Source organism: Phyllobates terribilis, unplaced genomic scaffold, assembly GCF_046119375.1.
Source record: "Phyllobates terribilis strain yellow unplaced genomic scaffold, ASM4611937v1 Scaffold_2__4_contigs__length_985480577, whole genome shotgun sequence".
NCBI classification, from domain to species: Eukaryota; Metazoa; Chordata; class Amphibia; order Anura; family Dendrobatidae; genus Phyllobates; species Phyllobates terribilis.
In genome coordinates, this window is record NW_027362762.1 from 970,784,991 (window position 1) to 970,812,278 (window position 27,288).

The 27,288-nt window shown below is 44.1% G+C and overlaps 1 protein-coding gene across 1 annotated transcript in view; it reads right to left on the bottom strand.

Annotated features, from left to right (window-relative positions):
• NR1I2 (nuclear receptor subfamily 1 group I member 2) overlaps positions 1-27,288 on the bottom strand; it is a 56,404-nt gene that overhangs the window by 15,887 nt on the left and 13,229 nt on the right. The window contains exon 2 of the mRNA XM_073668720.1: positions 5,576-5,843. Within this exon, the coding sequence (XP_073524821.1) occupies positions 5,576-5,757 (182 nt within the window). The 5' untranslated portion in view covers positions 5,758-5,843. The remainder of the gene's footprint in view (positions 1-5,575; positions 5,844-27,288) is intronic.

Here is a 27,288-nt window from a genome sequence, read left to right on the forward strand (position 1 = left end):
GAGTTACGATTTTTTTTTTGCTTTCCGATACCATAAGAGCCGACATGTCTACACCTACGATCCCTCGTCTGTGGTGTCATATATATATATATATAAATGTGGATACTACACACGCTCACCCACACTATATGTAACACCATGACATTTACTCATCTGAACTCTCACAGCACATACACACATGTATATATACAGAGCATATACAGACACATGTATATATACAGAGCACATACAGACACATGTATATATACAGAGCACATACAGACACGTGTATATATACAGAGCACATACAGACACATGTATATATACAGAGCATATACAGACACATGTATATATACAGAGCATATACAGACACATGTATATATACAGAGCATATACAGACACATGTATATATACAGAGCACATACAGACACATGTATATATACAGAGCACATACAGACACGTGTATATATACAGAGCATATACAGACACATGTATATATACAGAGCACATACAGACACATGTATATATACAGAGCACATACAGACACGTGTATATATACAGAGCATATACAGACACATGTATATATACAGAGCATATACAGACACATGTATATATACAGAGCACATACAGACACATGTATATATACAGAGCACATACAGACACGTGTATATATACAGAGCACATACAGACACATGTATATATACAGAGCACATACAGACACATGTATATATACAGAGCACATACAGACACATGTATATATACAGAGCACATACAGACACATGTATATATACAGAGCACATACAGACACATGTATATATACAGAGCACATACACACACATGTATATATACAGAGCACATACACACATGTATATATACAGAGCACATACAGACACGTGTATATATACAGAGCACATACAGACACATGTATATATACAGAGCACATACAGACACATGTATATATACAGAGCACATACAGACACGTGTATATATACAGAGCACATACAGACACGTGTATATATACAGAGCACATACAGACACGTGTATATATACAGAGCACATACACACATGTATATATACAGAGCACATACAGACACGTGTATATATACAGAGCATATACAGACACATGTATATATACAGAGCACATACAGACACATGTATATATACAGAGCACATACACACATGTATATATACAGAGCACATACAGACACGTGTATATATACAGAGCACATACAGACATGTATATATACAGAGCACATACAGACATGTATATATACAGAGCACATACAGACATGTATATATACAGAGCACATACAGACACGTGTATATATACAGAGCACATACAGACATGTATATATACAGAGCACATACAGACATGTATATATACAGAGCACATACAGACATGTATATATACAGAGCACATACAGACACGTGTATACATACAGAGCACATACAGACACGTGTATACATACAGAGCACATACAGACACATGTATATATACAGAGTACATACACACATGTATATATACAGAGCACATACAGACATGTATATATACAGAGCACATACAGACACGTGTATATATACAGAGCACATACAGACACGTGTATATATACAGAGCACATACACACATGTATATATACAGAGCACATACAGACACGTGTATATATACAGAGCACATACAGACACGTGTATATATACAGAGCACATACAGACATGTATATATACAGAGCACATACAGACACGTATATACAGAGCACATACACACATGTATATATACAGAGCACATACAGACATGTATATATACAGAGCACATACACACATGTATATATACAGAGCACATACAGACACGTGTATATATACAGAGCACATACAGACACGTGTATATATACAGAGCACATACAGACACGTGTATATATACAGAGCACATACAGACATGTATATATACAGAGCACATACAGACACGTGTATATATACAGAGCACATACAGACATGTATATATACAGAGCACATACAGACACGTGTATATATACAGAGCACATAGACACGTGTATATATACAGAGCACATACAGACATGTGTATATATACAGAGCACATACAAACATGTATACATACAAAGCACATACAGACACGTGTATATATACAAAGCACATACAGACACGTGTATATATACAGAGCACATACAGACACATGTATATATACAGAGCACATACAGACACGTGTATATATACAGAGCACAGACACGTGTATATATACAGAGCACATACACACATGTATACATACAAAGCACATACAGACACGTGTATATATACAGAGCACATACAGACACGTGTATATATACAGAGCACATACACACATGTATATATACAAAGCACATACAGACACTTGTATATATACAGAGCACATACAGACACGTGTATATATACAGAGCACATACAGACACATGTATATATACAGAGCACATACAGACACATGTATATATACAGAGCACATACACACATGTGTATATATACAGAGCACATACACACATGCATATATACAGAGCACATACACACATGCATATATACAGAGCACATACAGACACGTGTATATATACAGAGCACATACAGACACGTGTGTATATATACAGAGCACATACAGACACGTGTGTATATATACAGAGCACATACAGACACGTGTGTATATATACAGAGCACATACAGACACGTGTATATATACAGAGCACATACAGACACGTGTGTATATATACAGAGCACATACAGACACGTGTGTATATATACAGAGCACATACAGACACGTGTATATACAGAGCACATACAGACACGTGTATATACAGAGCACATACACACATGCATATATACAGAGCACATACACACATGCATATATACAGAGCACATACACACATGCATATATACAGAGCACATACACACATGCATATATACAGAGCACATACAGACACGTGTATATATACAGAGCACATACAGACACGTGTATATATACAGAGCACATACACACATGTATATATACAGAGCACATACACACATGCATATATACAGAGCACATACACACATGCATATATACAGAGCACATACAGACACGTGTATATATACAGAGCACATACAGACACGTGTATATATACAGAGCACATACAGACACGTGTATATATACAGAGCACATACAGACACGTGTATATATACAGAGCACATACAGACACGTGTGTATATATACAGAGCACATATAGACACGTGTATATATACAGAGCACATACAGACACGTGTATATATACAGAGCACATACAGACACGTGTATATATACAGAGCACATACAGACACGTGTATATATACAGAGCACATACAGACACGTGTATATATACAGAGCACATACAGACACGTGTGTATATATACAGAGCACATACAGACACGTGTATATATACAGAGCACATACAGACACGTGTATATATACAGAGCACATACAGACACGTGTATATATACAGAGCACATACAGACAAGTACATATACAGAGCACATACAGACAAGTGTGTATATATACAGAGCACATACAGACACGTGTATATATACAAAGCACATACAGACAAGTGTATACATACTGAGCACATACACACATGTATATATACAAAGCACATACAGACACATTTATATGCATATATACAAAACACACACACATATACCCAGAGCACACAGACACACACAGGTATACACAGACACACGTGTATACACAAAGCACATACACAGAAATGTAACACAGAGCACATACATACACATGTATACACAAAGCAAATACATACACATATGTATTCCCAGACCACATACACAAATTATATATACACATATTATATATATATATATATATATATATATACACACACACACACACACACATATACACATATACATACACACACATATAGCACAGACACACGTAAACATGCACAAGTTTGCCATTATCAGTGCGGTTTCTGCTTGTAATTGCTGGGGGACCCTTATGGGGATGGGGCCCTGTTTGATGGGGCCCAGTTTGCCTCTCCTAATGCCAGCCCTTCCAGAAACACGTCTGCAAATGGAGTTTCTGGTTTGACTTCCTATCTTAAGTCATATGGCAAGGCTCTTTACAGGGTTGATATTGACTTTTAGGATTGATACTTCCAATAGGAGGCGCTAGAGGTCCAGTTCTGTTTTTCTTTGTAGAGGCTATTTGCATATTTAACTTCCCAGGAAGCATTGCATGACCTATACCTCCCTCCATGTGTGAACCTGATACTCTCCCCAAAAGAGAAACTTGACGCTTTAGAGCTACAAAAAAATGTACAATTATATACTAAGCGCCGCACACCTTTACGCCTTCAGTGTCCATTGCACAGTAGCACATACCATAGTGTCACGGCAGTAACTGGCACGCCTCCTCAGTGCCGCCCTACTCACCGTCGTCACCGCGCGGCTGCTGCTCGGGTCAGGTCGGCTCGCTGAGTTTCGCCTCTTGCAGCACTCCTCTGCACTTCTGCAACAGCACCTTGCTTCCATTTGGCTTTAGGGGGAGGGGGGGGGGTGAGGCCAGTCTCTGCAGGAATGTAACCCTGCTGTGTCCTGCAGAGATTAGGTTCCTCGGCCTATCCCTTGCCAGCAGGATATATATTGATCAGCTCCTCCTACTACTCCTCGCCCGAACGGTGGTTGCTAGCACCTGTTTATGCATTCCACAATATTCTGTCTCCCGTTTACGGCCAGATTTGTGTACCCGTCCTGCCTGACCTCTCTCTCCCTGACCTCAGCTATGTGTATTCAATCTGTACTGCCTGCGCCGACCTCGGATTGCCTGACCACGTCACTCGGGGACTGCCCTGGAGTGGTACCTGGCGTCTACCAGCAGTCCAGCCTATCCTCACCATCAGAGGCCGTATTGAAGACCCGGTAGACACTTAGTCATGCCCCTCCGGGGTAGGCCCGGCCCGTGGCGCACCAGTGTTGCAGAGCTAAATTGCAAACCATTAAAAAAAAGCAATTAACCCGTTATGTGTATTATCTGCTATTAAAAATAGTAAAATAAAACAAAAAAAGAATGTGCATAAAAAAACAACAACAACAACAACAACAACAACTCATTTTACTTATCCCTCCCCCACCAAATGTAGTGAAGAGAACTTTCACTACATTTGGGGGGGGGGGGGGGGGGACTAATATTAAGAAAGAAAACAAAATAAAATATCAATAACAAATAACTGTTACAAAAAAAACCCCAAAAACCTAAATAATAACCTTAACACCGAAATAATAAAACAGAAAATCAAAGTAAAAAACCCTTAAGAATAAATCATCCATTGAGGGTTCTGGTTGTGCTCGTCCTTTAGACTTCTATGATAAGTGTGGATCTTTCTGTGACGGTGTCTGTGCGCACCAGCACTAATCTCGTCTGTTATGGTGGATTTGTCCCAGTTAACATGTTTATATTTGTGGTCTCCTCGGCCTCGGGAGTCTCATGTGATTTTTCTCCCATCAGAAACTGTCTAATAACAAACATCGCAATACTCAATATGGTCACATTGATGGCCGGCTTTACTAGTCAATCCCCCCCATCATGGACACCCACCTGAAGAAGCCCTTGCAGCCTTCACACGTCATGGCATTAAAGTGATAGCCAGTCGCTCGGTCACCACAAGCTCGGCAAATTTTGGATTCGCCATCCTCCTCATCATCCCCTGTCCCGCAGCTTGTGGAGGTGTCTTCCTCCTCCTCTTCCTCCAGTACGATGGTTTCCTGGACCATGGACATGGTTTAGTCACAGCCTCCTGTCGCTCGGGAACAGCCACTTCTTTTAGTGCCAGGAGAGGCTCCTCGAGCGCCTACGCAAGCGAGATCTACGAGAAATAACAAGGAGCATTAAGAGAAGATCCTGCTGTGCAACCAGTCACCCTGGCCAGGAGATACGCGATGAGGGGGAGGAGGGGATGCAGCTACACGTGAGACAGACAACAACCCTTCTACCATCATCATCTCAGTATAAAGAATTCCCGAAGACAGGACTCATCCATAAGCCCATGGAATATTCACCTCCTCGGTATAGAGGATTCCCAAAGACAGGATCCATCCATAGACCCAAGGAGCATTCACCACCTCAATATAGAGCATTCCAGAAGACAGGACCCGTACATAGACCCATGGAAAATTTAGCACCACAGTCAAGAGGATTCCCAAAGACAGGATCCATCCATAGACCCAAGTAGCATTCAGCACCTCAATATAGAGCGTTCCAGAAAACAGGACCTATCCATAGTACCCATGGAAAATTCACCACCTTAGTATAGAGGATTACCGAAGACAAGACCCTGACCCATATATACAGTGGTGAGAAAAAGTGTTTGCCCCCTTCCTGATTTCTTATTCTTTTGCATGTTTGTCACTTAAATGTTTCAGATCACAAAACAAATGTAAATATTATAGAAAGATAACACAAGTAATCACAAAATGCAGTTTTTAAATGAAGGTCTTTATTATTAAAAGGAAAAAGAAATCCAAACCTACAGGGCCCTGTGTGAGAAAGTGATTGCCCTCTAAACCTAACTGGTTGGGCCCTTGGCAGCAACAACTGCAATCAAGCGTTTGCGATAACTGGCAATGAGTCTTTACAACGCTTGGGAGGAATTTTAGCCGCTCATCTTTGCAGGATTGTTGTAATTCAGCCACATTGGAGGATTTCTGAGCATGAACAGCCTTTTTAAGGTCATGCCACAGCATCTCAATCGGATTAAGGTCAGGACTTTGACTAGGCCACTCCAAAGTCTTAATTTTGCTTTTCTTAAGCCATTCAGAGGTGGACTTGCTGGTGTGTTTTGGATCATTGTCCTTGCTGCATAACCCAAGTGCGCTTCAGCTGGCAGCCACACTGTTTGTGTGGCCGGACATTCTCCTTCAGGATTTTTCGGTAGACAGCAGAATTCATGGTTCCATTTACCACAGCAAGTCTTCCGGGTCCTGAAGCAGCAAAACAGCCCCAGACCATCACACTACCACCACCATATTTTACTGTTGGTATGATGTTCCTTTTCTGAAATGCTGTTACTTCTACGCCAGATGTAATGGGACATACACCTTTGAAAAAGTTCAACTTTTGTCTCGTCAGTCCGCAGAGTATTCTCCCAAAAGTCTTGGTGATCATCAAGATTTTTTCTGGCAAAACTGAGACGAGCCTTTATATTCTTTTTGCTCAGCAGTGGTTTTCGTCTTGGAACTCTGCCATGTCTGCCATTTTTGCCCAGTCTCTTTCTTATGGTGGAGTCAAGAATACGGACCTTAACTGAGGTAACTGAGGCCTGCAGTTCTTTGGATGTTGTTATGGGGTCTTTTGTGACCTCTTGGATGGGTCGTCGCTGCGCTCTTAGGGTAATTTTTGTCCATTTGTGGATAATGACTCTCACTGTTGTTCGCGGGAGTCCAAAAGCTTTAGAAATGGCTTTATAACCTTTTCCAGACTGATAAATCTCAATTACTTTGTTTCTCAATTGTTCCTGAATTTCTTTGGATCGCAGCATGATGTCTAGCTGCTGAGGATCTTTTGGTCTACTTCACTTTGTCAGGCAGGTCCTATTTAAGTGATTTTTTGATTGAGATCAGGTGTGGCAGTGATCAGGCCTGTGTGTGGCTACGGAAATTGAACTCATCTTCCCAAAGATATGATAAACCACAGGTAATTTATGTTTAGAGGGCAATCACTTTTTCACACAGGGCCCTGTAGGTTTGGATTTCTTTTCCCCTTAATAATAAAGACCTTCATTTAAAAACTGCATTTTGTGCTACTTGTGTTATCTTTCTATAATATTTAAATTTGCTTTGTGATCTGAAATATTTTAGTGTGATAAACATGCAAAAGAATAAGAAATCAGGAAGGGGGCAAACACTTTTCACACCTCTGTAGACCCACAGAGAATTCTTTACCACAATATAGAGAATTCCCGAAGACAGGACCCTGACCCATACATAGATGCACAGAGAATTTTCCATCCCAGTATAGAGGATTCCCAAGCACAGGACCTGGACCATCCATAGATCCATGGATAATTAACCATCATAACCATAGAGAATGTCTGAACAGAGGGTCTGGATGGCTCAATGGGCAGCATGGTGGCTCAGTGGTTAGCACTGTGGACACATGGAGAATTCATAGTTTGTAAAGCTGAATAAAGACTTGCGTCCATCAAGTTCGACCTGTTAGTTCTGTAATTGCTAAAGTTGATCCAGAGGAGGGCAAAAACCCCAAATGATTTGGCCAATCTTCACCTGAGGAAAAATTCCCTCCCGACTCTGAAACCAGCAGTCAGAATAAATCCCTGTATCAACCTACTATTTTATTTTATTTTTAAGTATACGCTGAAATCTGCCTGGTATCTAGAAATGCATCCAGTCACCGCTTGAACTGGTGTAGTGAATCCGACATTACCGTCTCCTCACTCAGTGAATTCCATATTCTCACTGCTCTTACCGTAAAGAACCCCTTCCTATGCTGGTGCTGAAACCTTTTCTCTTCCAGTCTTAGTGAATGCCCTCTTGTTACCGTAATATCCCTCCTTTTGAACAAATCCCGGGCAAGGTCTCTATACTGTCCCCTAACATATTTGTACACATTTATTATGTCCCCCCTCAACCTTCTCTTTTCCAGGCTGAATAGTCCTAGTTTTGCCAACCTCTCTGGGTATTGCAGTCCCTCCATTCCCCTTATTAATTTTGTTGCCCTCCTTTGTACCTTTTCAAGCTCGTTTATATCCTTTCTATATATTGGGGCCCATAACTGAGCACAGTATTCCTAGTGTGGTCTGACCAGTGCTTTGTACAGTGGAAGAACAATGTTCTCCTCCTTTGCAGCTATACCTCTTCTGATACATCCCATTACCCTGTTTGCCCTTACAGCAGCCGCCTTACTTTGGGCACTCCAATTTAGTTTGCTATCAATCAAGATGCCCAAGTCCTTCTCCATCTCTGAATTCCCCAATGATTTCCCATTCAGTGAGTACTGGTGACTTCCATTTTTCCTTCCCATATGTATGACCTTACATTTCTCCTCGTTAAACCTCATTTGCCATTTAATGCTCCACCTACCCAGCTTATCCAAATCCCTCTGTAGGTCTGCACTGTCCTCTTTTGTATTAATTGTTTTACATAACTTTGTGTCATCTGCAAATATTGATATTTTACTATTTATCCCGTTGACTATGTCGTTAATAAAGATATTAAATAACATTGGGCCTAGTACAGACCCCTGTGGTACCCCACTAGTGACGCTTACCCAATCTGAGTATATTCCATTTATAACCACCCTCTGCCTTCTATCCTTTAGCCAGTTTGCTACCCACTTGCAGACATTTTCCCCCAGCCCCATCATTCTCATTTTGTATACCAACCTATTATGTGGCACGCTATCGAACCCTTTTGAGAAGTCGAGATACACGACATCCACTGGTTCCCCCTGATCTACTCGAGAGCTCACCTCCTCGTAGAAGTCAATCAGGTTTGTTTGGCAGGAGCGATTCCTCATGAATCCATGTTGGTTCGAGATTAAAAGATTATTAGCATCAAGATGCTCCGTAATTGCCTCTTTAATGAAGCTTTCAAAAATTTTGCCCACAACGGACGTCAGACTCACCGGCCGATAGTTTCCGGTGTTACTTTTCGCTCCCTTTTTGAATATTGGCACTACATTCGCCTGTCGCCAATCAAGTGGCACAGACCCAGTCTCAACAGAGTCCTTAAATATAAGATATAACGGTCTGTCTATCACATTACTTAGTTCCCTTAGTACCCGTGGGTGTATGCCATCAGGTCCTGGTGATTGGTTTATTTTAATGTTACTGAGGCGTTTCTGTACCCCAGCTTGGGTTAGATTTGTCATACTTAGTGGAGGATTAAGTTTGTCCCTTCTCATTTCTCCTGTTAGTTCTATTTCCTTTGTGAAAGTTGTCGAAAAAAATTTATTTAATAGATTAGCTTTATCCTCATCTTTCTCTATGATTTTGCCTTCCTCACTTTTTATCGGTCCAATATTATCCGATTTAATCCTTTTACTATTTATATAGGTAAAGAACAGTTTGGGATTTGATCTACTTTCCCTAGCAATACGTCTCTCTGTTTCCTCCTTCGCTATTTTTATTTGTTTTTTACAGGTTCTCGTTTTTTCCTTGTAACACATTAGTGCCTCCTTGCTGTTTTCCTGTTTTAATCTCTTGAATGCCTCTTTTTTGCTATTTAACGCCCCTTTTACGTTCTTGTTCAACCATATTGGTTTCCTCTTATTTCTGGCCCTTTTATTCCCATACGGTATATACCTCTCGCACTGAGTATTCAGAATTCTTTTGAAGGTTTCCCATTTACTATTCGTATTCCTTTGATTAAGAACTTTGTCCCAGTCAATAAGTTGAAGGTTTTCTTTCAGCTGATCAAACTTCGCCCTCCTAAAGTTTAATGTTTTAGTTGTTCCCTTATTGATAACCCTACTGAAGGGCATTTTGAAGTCGATAATATTATGGTCGCTATTACCTAGGTGCCCCCCTATCTGTACCTCAGTTATTGTATCAGGCCTATTAGTCAATATTAAGTCCAACACGGCCTTCCCTCTCGTTGGTTCCTGCACTAGTTGGGAGAGATAATTATCCTTAATATTTGTCAAGAACCTTTTTCCTTTCTGCGATCTACAGGTTTCTGTTTCCCAGTCAATATCCAGGTAGTTGAAATCCCCCATTACAATCACCTCATTATGTTTTGCTACTTTGTCTATTTGTCCTAATAGCAGTTTCTCATTCTCCTCTGTTATATTAGGTGGCTTATAGCAGACCCCCAGTAATATTTTATTATTATTTTTTGCCCCCTCTATCTCTACCCACATGGACTCGACCCCCTCTTCTCCCTCTCCTATATCTTCCCTTAGTCTGGGTTTTAGACATGACTTTACATATAAGCAGACTCCTCCGCCTTTCCCCTGTTTCCGGTCCCTTCTAAATAAACTATAATCTAATAAATTTACCGCCCAGTCGTAGCTATCGTCTAGCCAAGTCTCTGTTATACCTACGATGTCATACCTCTCCTCCGATATAAGCGCCTGCAGCTCATCCGCCTTATTGGTCAGGCTTCTTGCGTTGGTCAGCATGCAAGATAAAACTTTGGGGTTATTTAGCATCCTATTCTTCTCTAACGATCTAACTTCTCCCCTTCCCCCTTGCTTGCCTCACATCCCACCTATTTCCTTGGTCCCCCCCCCCCCCATCTCTAGTTTAAAAACTCCTCCAACCTATTAGCCATCATCTTCCCCAGCACCGCTGCACCCTCCCCATTGAGGTGCAGCCCGTCCCTACGGTAGAGCCTGTAGCCGACCGCGAAGTCGGCCCAGTTCTCCATGAACCCAAGCCCTTCTGCCTTGCACCAACTCTTTAGCCACTTATTCACCTCCCTAACTTCCCGTTGGCGCTCCTGTGTGGCTCGCGGGATTGGTAGTATTTCTGAGAAAACTACCTTGGAGGTCCTTGCCCTAAGCTTCCTACCTAGGTCCCTGAAATCATTTTTAAGGACCCTCCAATTCATGGTCTGTGCATTCGCAGAACCATCATCTGATCAATAATCCGTACTGCACGATATCATCGCTTTCCTTACACCATCAATCTTTGTTTCACAAAACTCCACAAATTTTATTACAAGTAATTAAGTCCAGGAACTCTGGAGCAAAGTGCGCCAACATAGAGCGTCTCTGTCTCTCGAGGACCCAACGCGTCAGTACGTCACATGAAAGTCTGTTGACTGCCATGAGGACACAGGTTCAAAAATGGGGCAATTGGGGGGCAAAGTTCTGGGAGTAAATATTGATGGTACAGCAACAAGCCAGGAGCTAAAGCTGAACTTAGGGGTGCTGCAGACTGCAGGGTTACACGGTGGATCAGGTGCTGCAGACTGCAGGGTTACACGGTGGATCAGGTGCTGCAGACTGCAGGGTTACACGGTGGATCAGGTGCTGCAGACTGCAGGGTTACACGGTGGATCAGGTGCTGCAGACTGCAGGGTTACACGGTGGATCAGGGGCTGCAGAGTTACACGGTGGATCAGGTGCTGCAGACTGCAGGGTTACACGGTGGATCAGGTGCTGCAGACTGCAGGGTTACACGGTGGATCAGGGGCTGCAGAGTTACACGGTGGATCAGGTGCTGCAGACTGCAGGGTTACACGGTGGATCAGGTGCTGCAGACTGCAGGGTTACACGGTGGATCAGGTGCTGCAGACTGCAGGGTTACACGGTGGATCAGGGGCTGCAGAGTTACACGGTGGATCAGGTGCTGCAGACTGCAGGGTTACACGGTGGATCAGGTGCTGCAGACTGCAGGGTTACACGGTGGATCAGGTGCTGCAGACTGCAGAGTTACACGGTGGATCAGGTGCTGCAGACTGCAGGGTTACACGGTGGATCAGGGGCTGCAGAGTTACATGGTGGATCAGGTGCTGCAGACTGCAGGGTTACACGGTGGATCAGGTGCTGCAGACTGCAGGGTTACACGGTGGATCAGGTGCTGCAGACTGCAGGGTTACACGGTGGATCAGGTGCTGCAGACTGCAGGGTTACACGGTGGATCAGGGGCTGCAGAGTTACACGGTGGATCAGGTGCTGCAGACTGCAGGGTTACACGGTGGATCAGGTGCTGCAGACTGCAGGGTTACACGGTGGATCAGGTGCTGCAGACTGCAGGGTTACACGGTGGATCAGGTGCTGCAGACTGCAGGGTTACACGGTGGATCAGGTGCTGCAGACTGCAGGGTTACACGGTGGATCAGGGGCTGCAGAGTTACACGGTGGATCAGGTGCTGCAGATTGCAGGGTTACACGGTGGATCAGGGGCTGCAGGGTTACACGGTGGATCAGGTGCTGCAGACTGCAGGGTTACACGGTGGATCAGGTGCTGCAGACTGCAGGGTTACACGGTGGATCAGGTGCTGCAGACTGCAGAGTTACACGGTGGATCAGGTGCTGCAGACTGCAGGGTTACACGGTGGATCAGGTGCTGCAGACTGCAGGGTTACACGGTGGATCAGGGGCTGCAGAGTTACATGGTGGATCAGGTGCTGCAGACTGCAGGGTTACACGGTGGATCAGGTGCTGCAGACTGCAGGGTTACACGGTGGATCAGGTGCTGCAGACTGCAGGGTTACACGGTGGATCAGGTGCTGCAGACTGCAGGGTTACACAGTGGATCAGGTGCTGCAGACTGCAGGGTTACACGGTGGATCAGGGGCTGCAGAGTTACACGGTGGATCAGGTGCTGCAGACTGCAGGGTTACACGGTGGATCAGGGGCTGCAGAGTTACACGGCGGATCAGGGGCTGCAGAGTTACACGGCGGATCAGGGGCTGCAGAGTTACACGGCGGATCAGGGGCTGCAGAGTTACACGGCGGATCAGGGGCTGCAGAGTTACACGGCGGATCAGGGGCTGCAGAGTTGCACGGCGGATCAGGGGCTGCAGAGTTACACGGCGGATCAGGGGCTGCAGAGTTACACGGCGGATCAGGGGCTGCAGAGTTACACGGCGGATCAGGGGCTGCAGAGTTACACGGCGGATCAGGGGCTGCAGGGTTACACGGCGGATCAGGGGCTGCAGGGTTACACGGCGGATCAGGGGCTGCAGAGTTACACGGCGGATCAGGGGCTGCAGAGTTACACGGCGGATCAGGGGCTGCAGAGTTACACGGCGGATCAGGGGCTGCAGAGTTACACGGCGGATCAGGGGCTGCAGAGTTACACGGCGGATCAGGGGCTGCAGAGTTACACGGCGGATCAGGGGCTGCAGAGTTACACGGCGGATCAGGGGCTGCAGAGTTACACGGCGGATCAGGGGCTGCAGAGTTACACGGCGGATCAGGGGCGGCAGAGTTACACGGTGGATCAGGGGCGGCAGAGTTACACGGTGGATCAGGGGCGGCAGACTGCAGAGTTACACGGTGGATCAGGTGCTGCAGACTGCAGAGTTACACGGCGGATCAGGGGCTGCAGAGTTACACGGCGGATCAGGGGCTGCAGAGTTACACGGCGGATCAGGGGCTGCAGAGTTACACGGCGGATCAGGGGCTGCAGAGTTACACGGCGGATCAGGGGCTGCAGAGTTACACGGCGGATCAGGGGCTGCAGAGTTACACGGCGGATCAGGGGCTGCAGAGTTACACGGCGGATCAGGGGCTGCAGAGTTACACGGCGGATCAGGGGCTGCAGAGTTACACGGCGGATCAGGGGCTGCAGAGTTACACGGCGGATCAAGGGCTGCAGAATTACACGGCGGATCAGGGGCGGCAGAGTTACACGGCGGATCAGGGGCTGCAGAATTACACGGCGGATCAGGGGCTGCAGAGTTACACGGCGGATCAGGGGCTGCAGAGTTACACGGCGGATCAGGGGCTGCAGAGTTACACTGTGGATCAGGGGCTGCAGAGTTACACGGTGGATCAGGGGCTGCAGAGTTACACGGTGGATCAGGGGCTGCAGAGTTACACGGTGGATCAGGGGCTGCAGACTGCAGAGTTACACGGTGGATCAGGGGCTGCAGAGTTACACGGTGGATCAGGGGCTGCAGAGTTACACGGTGGATCAGGGGCTGCAGAGTTACACGGTGGATCAGGGGCTGCAGACTGCAGAGTTACACGGTGGATCAGGGGCTGCAGAGTTACACGGTGGATCAGGGGCTGCAGAGTTACACGGTGGATCAGGGGCTGCAGAGTTACACGGTGGATCAGGGGCTGCAGAGTTACACGGTGGATCAGGGGCTGCAGACTGCAGAGTTACACGGTGGATCAGGGGCTGCAGACTGCAGAGTTACACGGTGGATCAGGGGCTGAAGAGTTACACGGTGGATCAGGGGCTGCAGAGTTACACGGTGGATCAGGGGCTGCAGAGTTACACGGTGGATCAGGGGCTGCAGACTGCAGAGTTACACGGTGGATCAGGTGCGGCAGAGTTACACGGCGGATCAGGTGCGGCAGAGTTACACGGTGGATGAGGTGCTGCAGACTGCAGAGTTACACGGTGGATCAGGGGCTGCAGAGTTACACGGCCGATCAGGGGCTGCAGAGTTACACGGCGGATCAGGGGCTGCAGAGTTACACGGTGGATCAGGGGCTGCAGAGTTACACGGTGGATCAGGGGCTGCAGAGTTACACGGTGGATCAGGGGCTGCAGACTGCAGAGTTACACGGTGGATCAGGTGCGGCAGAGTTACACGGTGGATGAGGTGCTGCAGACTGCAGAGTTACACGGTGGATCAGGGGCTGCAGAGTTACACGGCCGATCAGGGGCTGCAGAGTCACACGGTGGATCATTGGCAAGTTCTGGAAATATTTTATGGTATATCTCATGCCAGATTAGTGGAATTTTCAGAGCATGCAATACTGGTTCAAAGGAATTGTACTGACTGCACACAGATGAGAGAACGTTTACAAACGTTTTTGTAAAAAAAAAAAAAAAAAAAGGCGTTCTGGGACGTCTCCTGTTCTCCAAGAATTTTCAAAGATTATGGAGAGTGGTTCTAAAATTTCTTCTACAATCTCCTTCAGTACTCTGGGGTGTAATTCATCTGGACCTGGAGACTTGAACTAATTTATGTTAGCGAAATATTCCCTCACAGTCTGTTTACAGATAACCTGGATTCTTCTATTCCTTTAATAGGACAGTGAAGATCAGTTGATGTTACATTTTCTTTCTGAGAGAAAACTGATGCAAAATAGGAATTAAAAAGTTTGGCCTTCTCAATATCCTCTCTTACCATTTCACCATTTTCATCCTGTAAAAATCCTATAGCATCTTTGACTTTTCTTTTACTTTTGACATACCCCCAAAATCCTTTTTTATTGCTTTGGACATCTCTTGCAAGCCTTAATTCATTGTCAGCTTTAGCTAACCTGATACGTGCCCTACAGGTTCTGCAGACTGCATTATAATCTTCTTTACATATGCCTCCCTCTTTCCATTTGATAAACATTTCTTTCTTTTTAGCATGTGTTTAAGTTCTGTGTTCATCCATCCTGGTTTCCTTAAATGCTTCCCATTCTTCCTACTTTTCGGGATTGTTAACGATTGTGCTTTGAGAATCTCATTTTTAAAAATTTCCCATCCTTCCTGGACATTTTTGTCCTTAAGGACATCCAGCCATTGGATCCCTCTTATTCTCTTTCTGAGTCGCTTAAAATCCGCCTTTCTGAAATCTAACCTTGAAGTTTGAGTCTTCACATGTCTTCCTCCTCTAGTTATCCAAAATTCTATAATAGCATGATCGCTGCCTCCGAGGGTCCCAGCCACTTTTACCTCCTCAGCCATTTCCTCCCTGTTTATAAGGATTAGATGCAAAGTAGCAGATCCCCTTGTTTTCTCCCCTACCTTTTGGAAGATAAAAGTTGTCAGCAAGAGAGGATAAGAATTTGCTTGACCTGTTAGCTTTACTTGAGAGAGATTCCCAACAAATGTCTGGATAGTTGAAATCTCCCATGACCACTACGTCATATTTTTTGGAGAACTTGGTCATTTGATACATAAAGAGTTCATCCATATCTTCAGCTTGCCCAGGTGGCCTGTAGTAAATGCCTACAATGGTGTCCTTTCCGTTGTTCTCTCCTTGTATTCTTACCCAAACAGTTTCCACAGAACTCCCAGTCTCTGAAGCTTCAATCTCTGTGCAGATATTCGCTTTTCTAACATACAATGCGACACCTCCTCCTCGTTTATCAAGTCTGTTTCTTGCAAATAAGTTGTATCCTTTTAGCCTTTTATTCCAATCATGTGTATCGTCCCACCAAGTTTCAGTGATTCCAATGACATCATATTCCTTTTGCTGCATTAGTAGTTCCAATTCTCCTTGTTTGTTGCCCATGCTTTGTGCATTTGTATAAAAACATTGTAGTTTGTGATTGGTTTCTCTTCCTCCCATATTTTTATTATTTAGATTTTTTTGTCTTTGTTCTTCTTTTCCACTTCCAGTAGCAGAGATCTCAATAGTATTTGTCAGCTGTATGGCTTTTTCTGGCCTTTTGCTTCCCTTCCCACATTGTTCTGGTATAAAGCTCTTCTGATGAGTGTAGCAAGGCGACTTCCAAATACATGTTTTCCAGTCTTCGTAAGGTGCACCCCATCTCTAGCAAGTAGTCCATCGTATAGGTAATTCATTCCGTGATCCAGAAATCCAAATCCTTGTTGACGGCACCATCGACGTAGCCAGTTGTTCACCTGTAGAATCTTATTCCACCTCATTGTTCCATGGCCATCCACTGGGAGGATGGATGAGAAGACCACCTGCGCTCCCAATTCTCTCACTTTCTTGCCTAAGGGTATGTGCACACGATGCAGAAATGAAGCAGAAAATTTCTGCATCATTTCTGCATCTCCCTGGCAGAAAAAACGCATGCAGATTGTACATGCGTTTTTCCTGCGGAATACATGCGGATTCACATGTGTTTCCGCATGTGGATTGACAAGCGCTTTCCAGGCGATTTTAGCATCACTTGGAAAGTGCTTGTGACAACTAGGTCACACTGTATAAATCCATGCAACCGGCATGGATTTATATAGTGTGACCCGAGAGAGTGTATATACTTACCTCCGATGGCCCGCGCTGTCCTGCTCAATCCATTCTCCCTCGCCGGCAACTTTGAATTGAAAGACCTGCCGACGTCAGCGTCACGTGACCCGTCACATGACTCTGACGTCAGCGCAGGTCCTTCAACTCACTGCAAAGTGCCGGGAACCAAGTGGGAGCGCTGCGCGGGCCGACAGAAGGTAAGTATACATTTATTTTATTCTTTTTTTTACAGCTTTTTTAATGGTACCTGGGTGTGGATGAGACTCTCCTCTCCTCTACACCCGGGTACCATCCGCACATTAGAACGCGCCAATAGCGCAAGTACAGATGCAGTCTTGCGGAATTGGCGCGTTCTAATGCCAGTCAATGGCGGCGAAAACGCCGCGTTTACGCAAAATTAATTGACATGCTGCGGATTTTTGAGCGCAGCGTTTACGCTGCGGAAAAATCTGCATCATGGGCACATCACATGCGGATTTCAATTGGGGAACATTGCTGCCCTTCTACCATGCGTTTTTAATGCGTCTCCGCAACTGCAAAAACGCCGCGGAAAAGCATTAAAAACGCATCGTGTGAACTCAGCCTATGTCTTCAAAGTCACTGCAGATGGTTTCCAGGTCCTTTCTTGCGGTGTCATTTGTCCCCACATGTATTAGCAGGAATGGGTAGTGATCTGTAGGTCTGAAGAGTCTTGATATCCTGTCAGACACATCTTTAATTTTTGCTCCTGGAAGACAGCACATTTCTCTTGAGGTTATGTCTGGTCTGCAGATAGCGGCCTCTGTTCCTCTCAGCAGGGAATCCCCCATGACCACCACTCTCCATCCAGGAGGATTCTGAGGGCTTACAAGGTTCTTCATTGTGGGCAAAGTCTTATCTTGCTGTATTTTTCCTTCACCTTTGCTGAATTGCAGGGATAACCCTGATCGCGTGACAAGGGGAGGAAACCTCATTCAAGGGAAGAAGTCACACGGAACAAGCCTGTCCGCACTGGAGGAAGAGGAGCGATACGGGGAAGAGGTTCTCCAGGAAACCAGAGAGAAGAATGTTCCTGGAAGACGCATCTGAGTCACTCCTGACACTTACACGCTGTAAACTACCCAGCCTCAGGCCTCCAACAAGAAATACTATACCAAATCCTTCCAGAAAAGCAGGTCTGTGTCAGAGGCGTGGGCCCAATCACCAGCCCCAATAAACGACGTCCTCCGGACAGGAGGACTCAAAATACGACCTCCAGCAAAAAGGAAGCAGAGATTCATAGAGGCGTCCAGAACACATCCAAAATACTGCAGAGACCACCAGGGGCTTGCGCCATTCCTCAGCGGCATCTCAGTATCCCCACGTAAAGTGCACATGCTGCAGTAATGCAGAGCCCGTACGAGCCTACTAAAGCTTAGGGATAGCCTTACCCATTATGCGCCCATCGTTCTCACCCACCACCAAGCTTCAATGAGCGTTTCGCATATATGGCTTCTTCAGGGGACCATGATTAGCATCTTCCTTACAACAACTTAAATAGTGACCACAACAATCACCCGATCGAAGCAGAGACAACAGTGGCGCCATTAGTGGCACAAGCGTGTTCAGCATTCCCGTCCACATCACCCTACTTACATTAGCCAAGCAATGCCCGGGTGGAAACTCTCACATCGCATTCTGGGCATGGGGGCCGGCAGCGGGACAACAGAGGCGGACGGAGGGGTGAGAGAGCAGCATGCGCACCGGCCACCACAGCGAAGTGACGTGTAAGTGACAAAGTGAGACATACAGGAACTAGAGATACAGAGAAAACACGATAGCAGCGATGACGGCAGAGAAGGGGACACGCGACTGCACACAAGAAACTAATTAGACAGGACAAGCAGCCATAAAGGAGCACCACCTCCGGCAATGCTCGGAAGTCAGTCGTTACATAGGTCACGGAGTACAAGGCGCGGAACGGTCTGCAGGATTCTCTCCTCTTATTCTAATTTACCTTCTCGATTTAAACAGAAGATAAAAAGGAAAAAAAAACAAAACACAAAAATGCCCATAAGGAGCTGCTGGTATAAGAAGGCAATAATCCAAGTAAGATGATCGGCACAAAGGGACCGCCGAGCACAAGACAGGCTGCGGAAGAGAAAATAATAGAAAATCATCAAGTGAAGAAAGGAACGAAGCTCAGGGTCCAGAGGAAGTAAAGAGTCTGAAGCCGCCATCCACCTGCGCTCACACGGTGCCAAGACATTATCTCCCCTCTGATGCCACAAAGAAAGTTATCCCCCCAACCATAAAAGATGGGGGGCTGCCGCGACCGTTCATCTTAACTTGTCCCAGGATTCTTTCCAATGGAGCATTCTCTTCAGCAGATTTCGCTGCTGTGACGTCACATACAGACTATTGTGTGCAGATAGGAGGTCTAAATACAGTGAACATAAGTCTACACACCCCTGTAAAATCCCAGTTTTTTGTCATGTAGAAGAATCATTTCAGAACTTTTTCCCCTTTTAATGTCACCAATAATCAGTACAAATCCACTGAGAAATGAACGGAGATCATTGCAGGTGGAAAAAGAAATATAAAGGAGTAAAATAAAGCGATTGCATAAGTCTGCACACCCTTACACTAATACATTTGTTGCAGTCTCCTGTGAATTTCTGACAGTGTTCAGTCTTTTTGGGTCGGGGTCTATCGGCACATAGAATCATAGAATGGTAGAGTTGGAGGGGGCCTCCTGGGTCATCTGGTCCAACCCCCGACTCAATGCAGGATTCACTAAACCATCTCAGACAGATGTCTGTCCAGCCTCTGTTTGAAGACGTCCATTGAAGGAGAACTCACCACCTCTCGTGGCAGCCTGTTCCACTCATTGATCACCTCACTGTCATAGTGTCTTCTAATATCTAATCTGTCTCCTCCCATTCAGTTTCATCCCATTGCTTCTAGTCTTTCCTTGTGCAAATGAGAATAAAGATGATCCTTCTACAATGTGACAGCCCTTGACATATTTGTAGACAGCTATTAAGTCTCCTCTCAGTCTTCTTTTTTGCAAGCTAAACATTCCCAAATCCTGCAACCGTTCCTCATAGGACATGGTTTGCAGACCAGTCACCATTCTGGTCGCTCTTCTCTGAACTTGCTCCAGTTTGTCTATGTCTTTTTTAAAATGTGGTGCCCAAAACTGTACACAGTATTCCAGATGAGGTCTGACCAAAGAGGAGTAAAGACCGATAATGACTTCACGTGATCTAGACTGTATGCTTCTGTTAATACATCCCAGAATTGTATTTGCCTTTTTTGCTGCTGCATCACACTGTTGACTCATGTTCAGTCTATGATCTATTAGTATACCTAAGTCTTTTTCACATGTACTGTTGCTTAGCTCTATTCCTCCCATTCTGTATATGCTTTTTTCATTTTTATTGCCCAGATGTAGTACTTTGCATTTTTCCCTGTTATAAACCATTCTGTTGGTTGCTGCCCACTGCTCCAGTTTATTTAGGTCTTTTTGAATCCTCTCTCTCTCTTCTCTAGTATTAGCTATCCCTCCTAGCTTTGGGTCATCAGCAAATTTAATCAGTTTACCCTCAATTCCTTCATCTAAATCATTGATAAAGATGTTGAACAATACAGGTCCCAGGACGGAGCCCTGTGGTACCCCACTTGAGACATTCATCCAGCTGGATGTGAAGCCATTTACAACCACCCTTTGAGTCCGATCACTAAGCCAGTTATGAATCCACCTAACAGTTGCCTTGTCCATTCCATACTTGGTCATTTTTTCAATAAGGATGGCGTGAGATACTTTGTCAAATGCTTTGCTGAAGTCAAGATATACTATATCTACAGCATTTCCCTGATCCACCCAGTCAGTGATTCCATCATAGAAGGAAATTAAGTTAGTCTGACAAGACTTGTTTGTTACAAACCCATGCTGACTCTGGTTAATCACTTCATTCTTATCCAGGTACTTACATACATGTTGTTTAATAATTTGTTCAAAGATCTTTCCTGGTATAGAAGTCAGACTCACCGGCCTATAGTTCCCTGGGTCCACCTTCTTCCCCCTTTTTGAAGATAGGAACAACATTTGCTCTTCTCCAGTCTTCTGGGACTTCTCCTGTTCTCCAAGAATTTTCAAACATTATGGAGAGTGGTTCTAAAATTTCTTCTACGATCTCCTTCAGTACTCTGGGGTGTAATTCATCAGGACCTGGAGACTTGAACTCATTTATGTTAGCTAAATATTCCCTCACAGTCTGTTTACAGATAACCTGGATTCTTCTATTCCTTTAATAGGACAGTGAAGATCAGTTGATGTTACATTTTCTTTCTGAGAGAAAACTGATGCAAAATAGGAATTAAAAAGTTTGGCCTTCTCAACATCCTTTCTTACCATTTCACCATTTTCATCCTGTAAAAATCTTATAGCATCTTTGACTTTTCTGTTACTTTTGACATACCCCCAAAATTCTTTTTTATAGCTTTTGACATCTCTTGCAAGCCTTAATTCATTGTCAGCTTTAGCTAACCTGATACGTGCCCTACAGGTTCTGCAGACTGCATTATAATCTTCTTTACATATGCCTCCCTCTTTCCATTCGATAAACATTTCTTTCTTTCTTTTTAGCATGTGTTTAAGTTCTGTGTTCATCCATCCTGGTTTCCTTAAATGCTTCCCATTCTTCCTACTTTTCGGGATTGTTAACGATTGTGCTTTGAGAATCTCATTTTTAAAAATTTCCCATCCTTCCTGGACATTTTTGTCCTTAAGGACATCCAGTCATTGGATCCATCCTATTCTCTTTCTGAGTCGCTTAAAATCAGCCTTTCTGAAATCTAACCTTGAAGTTTGAGTCTTCACATGTCTTCCTCTTCTAATTATCCAAAATTCTATAATAGCATGATCGCTGCCTCCGAGGGTCTCAGCCACTTTTACCTCCTCAACCATTTCATCCCTGTTTATAAGGATTAGATCCAAAGTAGCAGATCCCCTTGTTTTCTCCCCAACCTTTTGGAAGATAAAGTTGTCAGCAAGAGAGGATAAGAATTTGCTTGACCTGTTAGCTTTACTTGAGAGAGATTCCCAACAAATGTCTGGATGGTTGAAATCTCCCATGACCACTACGTCATATTTTTTGGAGAACTTGGTCATTTGATACATAAAGAGTTCATCCATATCTTCAGCTTGCCCAGGTGGCCTGTAGTAAATGCCTACAATGGTGTCCTTTCCGTTGTTCTCTCCTTGTATTCTTACCCAAACAGTTTCCACAGAACTCCCAGTCTCTGAAGCTTCAATCTCTGTGCAGATATTCGCTTTTCTAACATACAATGCGACACCTCCTCCTCGTTTATCAAGTCTGTTTCTTGCAAATAAGTTGTATCCTTTTAGCCTTTTATTCCAATCATGTGTATCGTCCCACCAAGTTTCAGTGATTCCAATGACATCATATTCCTTTTCCTGCATTAGTAGTTCCAATTCTCCTTGTTTGTTGCCCATGCTTTGTGCATTTGTATAAAAACATTTTAGTTTGTGATTGGTTTCTCTTCCTCCCATATTTTTATTATTTAAATTGTTTTGTCTTTGTTCTTCCTTTCCACTTCCAGTAGCAGAGATCTCAATAGTATTTGTCAGCTGTATGGCTTTTTCTGGCCTTTTGCTTCCCTTCCCACATTGTTCTGGTATAAAGCTCTTCTGATGAGTGTAGCAAGGCGACTTCCAAATACATGTTTTCCAGTCTTCGTAAGGTGCAGCCCATCTCTAGCAAGTAGTCCATCGTATAGGTAATTCATTCCGTGATCCCGAAATCCAAATCCTTGTTGACGGCACTATCGACGTAGCCAGTTGTTCACCTGTAGAATCTTATTCCACCTCATTGTTCCATGGTCATCCACTGGGAGGATGGATGAGAAGACCACCTGCGCTCCCAATTCTTTCACTTTCTTGCCTAAGTCTTCAAAGTCACTGCAGATGGTTTCCAGGTCCTTTCTTGCGGTGTCATTTGTCCCCACATGTATTAGCAGGAATGGGTAGTGATCTGTAGGTCTGAAGAGTCTTGATATCCTGTCAGACACATCTGTAATTTTTGCTCCTGGAAGACAGCACATTTCTCTTGAGGTTATGTCTGGTCTGCAGATAGCGGCCTCTGTTCCTCTTAATAGGGAATCCCCCATGACCACCACTCTCCGTTTATTCTTCACAACATTCTTCTTTCTCCATCCAGGAGGATTCTGAGGGCTTACAAGGTTATTCATTGCTGGCAAAGTCTTATTTTGCTGTATTTCTTCATGGTTCTCCTGTGTGAGAGCCTGGTACTGGTTCCTGAGCAGTATGGGTGCTGACTGCCTCTCGATCCTCCGGCTTCTCGGGGTCACATGCTTCCATTCCTCTGTTTCCTCAGGTGCAGTGAGAATTTCTTCTCTTTCTGAATCATGAAGAGATAATTCTGCTCTGTCTAAGAACTCTTCACCTTCCTTAATGATTTTCAAGGTAGTTAACCTCTCTTCTAGATTTCGCAACTTTTCCTCCAACAGGGACACAAGCTGCATTTCTGGCATGTGAAGTTTGGCTTTTCCACTGGCAAGTCTGTGAACATGTAGCCGGATATGCAGCTCACCAAATGGCTCCTGGACTCTTCCATCTTCTTATTGTTGATATGTCATGAAAATAGTGAAAAACGCTCCAAAATTCTCTCCTCAGGACTCCTCCCCTGGTTTACCGATGTCCTCCTTTCAGCTCCAACGGCCAAAATCCAGTGTTCTTTGAGCTCACGGAGACCCTTCACTTATCCCAAAATGCAGTGGGAATATGCAAATTATCTCCTCAGGACTCCTCCCCTGGTTAGAATGGAGATCTAGAATGGAGATCTTTGCCGGCTCCTCCTGGCAGCAGCTCCACATTTGTCAGATTGAGGAGGCATCTCCGGTGTACAGCGCCATCTTCAGGTCACCACAGATTGTCCCTTGGGTTCAGGCCTGGGCTCAGTCATTCCAGAACCTCCATCTTTTCTGGTGAAGCCCTGCTCTTAGTGATTTAGAGGTCGCTCAGGGTCGTTGTCGCTGAAATCCATCCTCATCTTCAGCTTTTTACAGAGGCCTGAAGGTTCTGAAGTAGAATTGTCTTATATTTGTTCTGTCCATAATCCCCTCCACCTTGGCTAAAGCCCCAGTTTCATTTGCCAAAAACCAGCCCCAGAGCACAATGCTGCCTCCACCATGCCGCACTGTGGGGATGGTGACCTTCTGGTGATGACCAGTGTCGGCTTTACACCTTCTGGGGTTATGTCTACAAAGTTCTCCCTCGGTCTCATCAGACAGAACACGTTTCTGTTCTTGGCAGCCGTGATGGAGATTTTGGTAGAACATAGTTGGGCCTGGATGTTATTCTTTGTAACAAAAGTCTTGCTCCCCCGACTCCACAGGCCGAATATATGAAGAATACGGGACATTGTTGTCACATGCAGGATACAACAGGACTGGCAGGATTTCCTGCAGCTCCTGTCATGTTTCTGTCGGCCTCTTTTCAGCCTCCAGGGTCGATTTTCTTCTTGTCTTTTCAGCAATTTTTGAGGGACGTCCAGTTCACGGTAACGTCACTGTTGCGCCAGACTGAAGTCCCTTCTTGATGATGTCTTCAGTGTCCATGGTAGATCTAATGCTGCGGAAATGTTTTTGTGCCTTCTCCCGACCGATCCACAATGAGATCTTTTACGGTGTTGTCCGCTGATGACAAATGAGTGTTTCATATGCAAATTAGATGTTAAGTGCTCTGGGTGTGACGAGCACTTCCTGGGCCTCTGCCTCCCAGGGTTGGGTCCCTGCTCAGAACCAGCCTCCTTCGCTTGATTGACAGTTCATTGTCTGTGCGATGACAGGAGCAGGGAAGGAAATCAGACAGTGCGCTACTAACAAAGCTAAAAAGGGTAATGCAGGGCGAGGAAGCCACCTCCGGAGGGAGAGGCCCAGAAGTGCTCCGTAATACCCAGAGCACTTAACATCTAATTTGCATGTGAATGAAAAGCTGATTTCTCAGAAAAGCTGCAAAAGACTGAAATATAACTCGATCAGCACCTTTCTATCTTCTAGGACCTGCACGGCCGCATGAGCGGATTAGGGTGGCGGTAAACTTACGGACAGATTTCCTTTAGTAGATCGACCGCTATAACCTCAAGCCTGAAACCTGGAGAAATCAAGGAATACTAAACAACTAATAACAAAGAGACAACATTTAGGCTATGTTCACACACGTTGGGTTTTGCAGCGTATTTTGCTGCAGATTTTTATGCAAATTTTCAGATGCGTTTTGCAGCACCAGCAAAGTCTATGAGAAAACAGAATTCTCTGTTCACACATCTCGGGGTTTTTTTTGCTGTGTATTTTGTGCCTTGTTTGGGTTTTTGGAGAATAGAGTCGGTCACTTCTTTCAGAGTTTTTTCACCCAAAGGAAGTAATGGCCGGTGAAAAAAAACGCTGAAAAAACGCAGGTAAATTTTTTCAGCGTTTTTGATGGCAAAATAGAATGGGGCTCTTTTTTTTTTCACAGAGCTTTATGTACATACATAAATAGAGACGGAACGACAGTGAAAAAAACCCTGAAAAAACACAAAAAAACGTAGCAAAACCTGGAGATTTGAAGCAGCTGATTTCCTGCAGATTTCTGACTGAAAAAAAAAAACAACATATGGGAACAGAGCCTTACTATACAACTACTCAAGACAGTGCAACGTCTTATAAAGGAAACATTATACTAGTTATATTCCTGAACATAGGAGCAGTATTATAGTAGTTATAATCTTGTATATAGGGAGCAGTATTATAGTAGTTATATTCTTGTACATAGGGGGCAGTATTATAGTAGTTATAATCTTGCACATAGTGAGCAGTATTATAGTAGTTATATTCTTGTATATAGGGAGCAGTATTATAGTAGTTATATTCTTGTACATAGGAGCAGTATTATAGTAGGTATATTCTTGTACATAGGAGCAGTATTATAGTAGGTATATTCTTGTACATAGGAGCAGTATTATAGTAGTTATATTCTTGTACATAGGAGCAGTATTATAGTAGTTATATTCTTGTATATAGGGAGCAGTATTATAGTAGTTATATTCTTGTACATGTGGGGCAGTATTATAGTAGTTATATTCTTGTACATAGGGGGCAGTATTATAGTAGTTATATTCTTGTATATAGGGAGCAGTATTATAGTAGTTATATTCTTGTACATGTGGGGCAGTATTATAGTAGTTATATTCTTGTACATAGGGGCAGTATTATAGTAGTTATATTCTTGTACATAGGGGCAGTATTATAGTAGTTATATTCTTGTACATAGGGGCAGTATTATAGTAGTTATATTCTTGTACATAGGGGCAGTATTATAGTAGTTATATTCTTGTACATAGGGGCAGTATTATAGTAGTTATATTCTTGTACATAGGAGCAGTATTATAGTAGTTATATTCTTGTACATAGGGGCAGTATTATAGTAGTTATATTCTTGTACATAGGGGCAGTATTATAGTAGTTATATTCTTGTACATAGGGGGCAGTATTATAGTAGTTATATTCTTGTACATAGGAGCAGTATTATAGTAGTTATATTCTTGTACATAGGGGGCAGCATTATAGTAGTTATATTCTTGTACATAGGGGCAGTATTATAGTAGTTATATTCTTGTATATAGGGGCAGTATTATAGTAGTTATATTCTTGTATATAGGGGCAGTATTATAGTAGTTATAT